The 6393-nt window shown below is 29.9% G+C and overlaps 1 protein-coding gene across 1 annotated transcript; it reads left to right on the forward strand.

Moving 5' to 3' along the window:
• LOC107019422 lies at positions 1 to 1264 on the forward strand. The gene is made up of 3 exons (XM_027917048.1): positions 1 to 477; positions 564 to 904; positions 1026 to 1264. Exons 1-3 carry the CDS (start codon positions 62 to 64, stop codon positions 1262 to 1264), a joined length of 996 nt encoding a protein of 331 aa, XP_027772849.1. The 5' UTR covers positions 1 to 61.
• The last annotated feature ends 5129 nt before the right edge of the window (positions 1265 to 6393 follow it).

Raw genomic sequence — 6393 nt, forward strand, 5'->3', positions numbered from 1 at the left:
AACTCAGCTAAATATAGAAGAAAATATAAATTCTGTTGAGATAAAGTATATAGTTAGCGAAATGTGTCCACCTATAAAAATTCATAATGATGTTGGGGTAAAGGTTTTTCTAGATCTGATGAGGGTGAATTTGGATTTATTTACAAAATATCCATCATGCATCACTTTGAAAGATTGTGAGCAGTATAACGAATGTAATAGAGTTATAGTTAATGATAGAATAAATTCTGATGTTAGATTATCACAGACTAACATAGATCTATACTCCAACAATTCTATCAGTTTGATCGGAATGGATTTAGACGGAGTTGTCAATGATAATAGTGAAGTAGATAATGATATAATATGTGATCATTCTAACCTATTTGTAGCTGATAATCAGATTTATAATAATAAAGAAACCCTTAAGGAGGTTATGAGGCATGTTGGACTTGTTGAGAAGTTCAGCTTTCGGGTTGCACGTTGTAATGCATCTAAGTAAGTTTAAAATTATTTTTTATTTTTTTATTTGTTTTGTTATAATGTATATATTGTAATGTATATTTTCTTAAATTTTGTAATAGTTATCACCTGAATTGTATTTCTAAGACTTGTTCTTGGATGATGAGGGCATCTAGTTTGAATAAATCGAGTTTATTCAAAGTTAGGAAGTATATTGCTCAGCACACATGTTCTGTTAGAGAAAGAGTTTATGCCAGACGTCAAGGGATAACTGACGTTGTATCTTTCTTGATAATGGAGATGTATATTGATCCATCTAAGGTATATACTCCAAAAGATGTAGCTGATGATATGTTGAAATTGCATGGCGTTTCGTTGACATACATACAGGGATGGAGAGCTAAAGAAAAAGCAGTAAAGTTGGTGCGAGGAGATCCAGCAGAATCTTATGCAAGATTACCTGGTAATTTTGAAAATAAGGATAAATTTAAACATTAGTCATTGTGTTGTACTGTAACAGTTTCGTGTATTCTTTATGTATAAAATATGTATATTTTATGTATGAATTGGACTGTTATTTTCAGGTTATTTTTACATTTTGGAGCAAACATATCCAGGATCTGTTTTGAAAATAAAAAGGAATGAAGGTGATACATTTTTATATGCATTTGTTGCGTTAGAAGCTTGTATTAGGGGTTGGGAATATTGTAGGCCAATTGTAGTTGTTGATGATGCGGCATTAAAATGTTCATATGGCGGTACAATGTTAACTGCAAGCACATTGGATCCGGGAGGTAAATTATTAGCCTATTTAATTTTCTAATTATATAATATAATGAAAAAATATATGAATGATATTTCTGATTTGTGTGATATTTTTTTTTAAATTAATGAGCAGGTCATATACTTCCGTTGGCGTATGCGATAGTAGATTCTGAAAATGATGCTTCATGGACATGGTTCTTTGAGCAGTTTAGAGAAGCATATGGAGTTAGACAAAATATGTGTTTTATGTCAGACAGAAATGAAAGCATATGGAATGGGACAACAAATGTATATCCTGAATCAGAATATTATGCATGCATATGGCATTTATCAATCAATGTGTTGAAGAATTTCAATAGAAATACTGAAGATTTGAAGATTTTGTTCTTTTCATTGACAAAAGCTTATACAAAACAACAGTTTGAGACAATTATGGGAAGAATAGATCAGATAGATACGCGAATACGACCATACTTGTTTGATATTGGTTATAGAAAATGGTCAAGAGCTTACTCGAATTGTGAGCGCACATGAACCATGACTTCAAACATCGCGGAGTCATTGAATAATGTTAACAGATTAGCACGGAGGTTACCGGTGATTTCACTTCTTGAGTTTATGAGGGTAACAATTCAGAGGTGGATTCACAAGCATAATGAGGAGGCTGATAAGACTACATCTAATCTGACAAAAAAAATATGATGTTTATCTACAGAAAAGTATTACTTTGTCGTGCAATATGAGGGTATGTGTTTCAATGTGTTGTATTTTTAATTCTTAATAATCTGCAGCATGTATAATTTTTTTTTTGCATAGGTGATACCTTCAACTGTTGATCTGCATGCTGTAGCTGAAGGATCAAAGAAATACATAGTAAATTTGAACACAAGGATGTGTAGTTGCGGAAGATTTCAACATTATGAGATACCGTGTGGTCATGCAATTGCTGTTCTCCGGTACAGGAAGTTACATGAAGCAAATTTCTGTTCTGCTTTTATAGCCTCAAGAATTTCAAAGATGCTTATGTCATTCCTGTCGAGCCTATCCCGTGCGAGAGTACATGGGATATACCAAGTTATATTTCAGATCCTAAAATGATGCCGCCTGGTCCAAAAAGATCAGCGGAAAGACCCAAATTTGAACGGTGGAAGGAGTTCGCAGATGTGAAATTCAAGAGGACAAAAAGCACATGCAGTAGATGCCATCAGGTTGGACACAATAGGAAGACATGTTCAAATTATCCTGCACAAAAACAATGATTTCATACTGTTACATCTGTGTTTTTGAGGGTTTACATTGTTATAACATGTTTTTTTTATTGAATCATATTAATTTTCATACAAATGTCATACATTGTATATACAACTGTTCATATATTAACAAATGTTAACATTAATAATTCATATAATCATATAACATTTATACAGTTATTGCATAATGAATGGGGACTACATACAAAATTTATACATTTATACATTCAATACTTGCATATAAAAAATAATGTGTGTTTATGTTCTACATATTAAATTATAATATGTTATAATTCATACAGTTTTCATACATTATTCATACCAGTAATATAGGTAACATTTGTTTCTGTTTGTATTTTGAAAAATATATTTGAAAATATACAGTATTCATATATTATTCATACAAAACAATTGTATGCAAAAGGTCATACACATTTATTAAGGTATAATTGTATATTTATTCATAATGTCGTGTTGAATCATATGTCAGTACTAATTTCATATAATTTTCATACGTTATGGTTGTAAGAATTTATATGATATAATTCGTACATTTTTCATACATTATTCACACCAGCAATATAAGTAACATCTGTTTCTGTTTGTATTTGAAAGTGTATAGTTTTAATATAGTATTCATGCAAAACAAATTTATGGAATAATTTAACATAACATATTGAAAAGTGCAATTTATAAAAAAATCATTATCATTTATCATTTAAAAAACATATATTGAAGCAGACTGTCATTTATATAATATTTTTTTTAAATAAGTATATATATAACATTTGTCTATGTTCTATATATCAAATTTTAATATGACATTCATAATTCATATAATTTTCATACATGATTCATTCAGTGTTCCTATATTTCAAAGTGAGACACAATTAGTAATAATCAGTAATAATTTATATAAAACCATCAGTATTCATAATAAAAAACTGGGAAATTACATAAATTGTTCATAAGTTAAAAAAAACAAGTAATTCAAAAAAATGTACATTGTGCCATGAAGATTTCTACTTCCTGTTACGGAATTTTGGAGTAGGATAATTGGTGGTGTCCATAACTTGTTCTTTATGAGTTCGAGGTCCACCCTTCTTGCTAGCAACTGTTCCTGTAACTTCACTTTCACTTATTGCCCCTTCGTCATTCTTTGATTTTTCATAATGCCAAAGTAATGTAGCATATCTTTGACGATGATATTTTGAATCAATATCAATATGTGATATATCAAAAACACCATTGCTCATGTATTCGGCAAATAGAGATGTGTATAGACCACAATCACTGTAAAAAAATTGCAAAAATAAAAAATTTGTAATGAATATATAGCAATTTCAATTTAAAATGAATAAAAAATAATGTAAGAAGTATACATACTTTGAACTTTCTTCTTGTTGAGGAACATGTGTAACATTCTTGATACTTAGAGGTTCAGAGTGAGACTTTTGTTGATAATCAGGGAGATTATTCGCATACAAATCAAGCCTTTTGCCATAAAACCCTGTGCTCGTTAGAAATAAAGGAATCATGGTTGCAAGTTTATCAACAGCTTCTTTAACTTTCCTTGAATGAACAGATCCTCCCATCATCGAATCATATACATATAGACATCTACTTTTGATTCGGAATACAACAAGAAATCAATGGAATTTGTCGTTGATGTTGACTGGGATGATTACTTCGTCAACCCTATCCCACGGAATGTTAGAAAGCATCTTATATCCTCTAATGCATTGTCCAACATCATGGTCCGGTGATATGCATCTCATGTCACATTTTGACTGTCTCAACTGTTTCTCAATGTTATCAATCCACGCCATAAACCAACAATCAACAGTACTGTAAGAAGTGACTGTCTAGGAGTATTTTGCCTTCTTTCGGAGATAATACATTATTGTATTAATATGCTGTTTTAACAAAAAAAAATATCCCTATCTGATTCATTCACTGTTCACACATATTTCATACAAAAAATATTCATACGTATATCACTGCAACTCAAAACCATAATAATTAATTGAAAAACTGTCTTACCCCCTCCTCCCAAGGTCTGTCCGGTTGACTCATTATGTGAAAAAAATCCTTTTCTCCGATTTTGACAACGCCAAAGTCCATTTGAGGATGAAATGTGTTTTTAACCTTGGAATACGCTGCTTTCTTGTATATATTTAAAAAGTGTTATATTAATTTTGGAGTTTAGAAATTAAATAAAATAATTTTGTTCATCTTACAAATTACCTGCCACGCCTGCTTGACACATCTTTGAAAATCCATTTATTGAACTCCTCAATCAGTTCAACTGGAACATCAAACCTATTGTGATTTTGGAATGGATGTTTGATTTGAAAGAATGTAGGTACTCTATTTGAACTGCTTTCTCCTTCCGACATTCTGATATAAGGAGAAGAATCGTATTTTCCCACATTCTTGTGTCTTGTTCGCACATTTGGAGTCGTGGTGGCGTTAAGAATCGGATCAAGTGCAATTATTTGTGTCATGGTAAAATCAAGATAATCGTCCAATGATGGTGGTTTTGATTTTGACGTTGTAGGTGCGTCAACATTGAAACAATCATCAGTTGACTTTTGAGCTTCATATACATAAAAAATAGTTAAATAAAAATAATTTCTTAAATTTTCATTTATGTGATAAAAATGAATATATCGTACCAGCTGTGTTTGAACTTTGGACTTGTTGTCCAATTGAAACTGTAGGCATATCTGTTGGATCAGATTGTGCAGCATGATGGTTGGCGTTGTCCTGAAAAAACTTTTAACTGATTAATACAAATTTCATACATGATTAATACATAACATTTACATATAACTGATGAATATATACATAATTCACATATATGCTGTGTTGTTATATTTGTTCATTTAATAGTGAAAACATGTGATAATAATATAAATAAACAACTATTATGAAAACATCAATTTATATATTTTTTACACAATATTCATACATAGAGTATACATATATATCAATTTAATACATCATTTTTTCATTAATCATGTGTAATTTTAGAAATACAAATTTTAAACATGATTAATACATAACATTTATATATAACTGATGAATATATACATAAGTCACATATATATATATGATGTGTTGTTATATTTGTTCATTTAATAGTGAAAAAGAGTGATAATAATATAAATAAACAACTAGTATGAAAACATCAATTAATATATCTTTCAAACAATATTCATACATAAAGTATACATATATATATATACACCTCTGGTTGTTCTTCTGGTATTTGTTCTCCTCTTGACAATCGAATCTCATCAATTATCAGTTTGGTGGAGCTATCAACATAACTCTTGATATCAGCCATGTGCTTGTGAACCTTATCGGTGTACATAATTTTTTTTATCTATAAATAGATTATAAAGTAATTATATTAATTATTTAAAAATATGTTGGAACTTACAGTGATTTTGAGTTCTTTCAACTCTGCCTTAACCTGTTAATTAAAAAAATAAGTATTTGATATGTATATTGTAATTTCAAATAAAATTATTTTAATTTGAATTTTTTACTTGTACCTCTGCAATATCAGCTTTCAATTCTTCAACTTTATGTTCACTATCAACAACACGATTTCCAATGATCTGTGATTTTCTGAATCATGGTGGCTGCTGGACTGATTTAAAATGGTTTCGTCCATGAGATTTAACTCTTCTTCTGAGAAAACAATATTTCTGAATTTATGCTGCAACAAAAAAAAATGTATAATGATTTATAATGAATGTAATAACATTGTAAGAAAAATACCTGATTGCCATGTGTTCTGAAAATTGTTTTCTTCAAATCGTCAAAAAAATGACTTTATTAGGTGTCTTCCAGTTCAGGATTCTCGGTGTGCGATTTGACACACGTATAGCAATTGTGTTGTCAAATGGATGACAACACTCATAAA

Source organism: Solanum pennellii, chromosome 5 (genome assembly GCF_001406875.1).
Source record: "Solanum pennellii chromosome 5, SPENNV200".
Lineage (NCBI taxonomy): Eukaryota > Viridiplantae > Streptophyta > Magnoliopsida > Solanales > Solanaceae > Solanum > Solanum pennellii.

Coding starts and splice junctions, on each gene's coding strand:
- LOC107019422 (XM_027917048.1), top strand. CDS start 62: ATGTGTCCACCTATAAAAATTCATAATGATGTTGGGGTAAAGGTTTTT. Junction 478..563: donor GCACGTTGTAATGCATCTAA/GTAAGTTTAAAA, acceptor ATTTTGTAATAG/TTATCACCTGAATTGTATTT. Junction 905..1,025: donor ATCTTATGCAAGATTACCTG/GTAATTTTGAAA, acceptor TGTTATTTTCAG/GTTATTTTTACATTTTGGAG.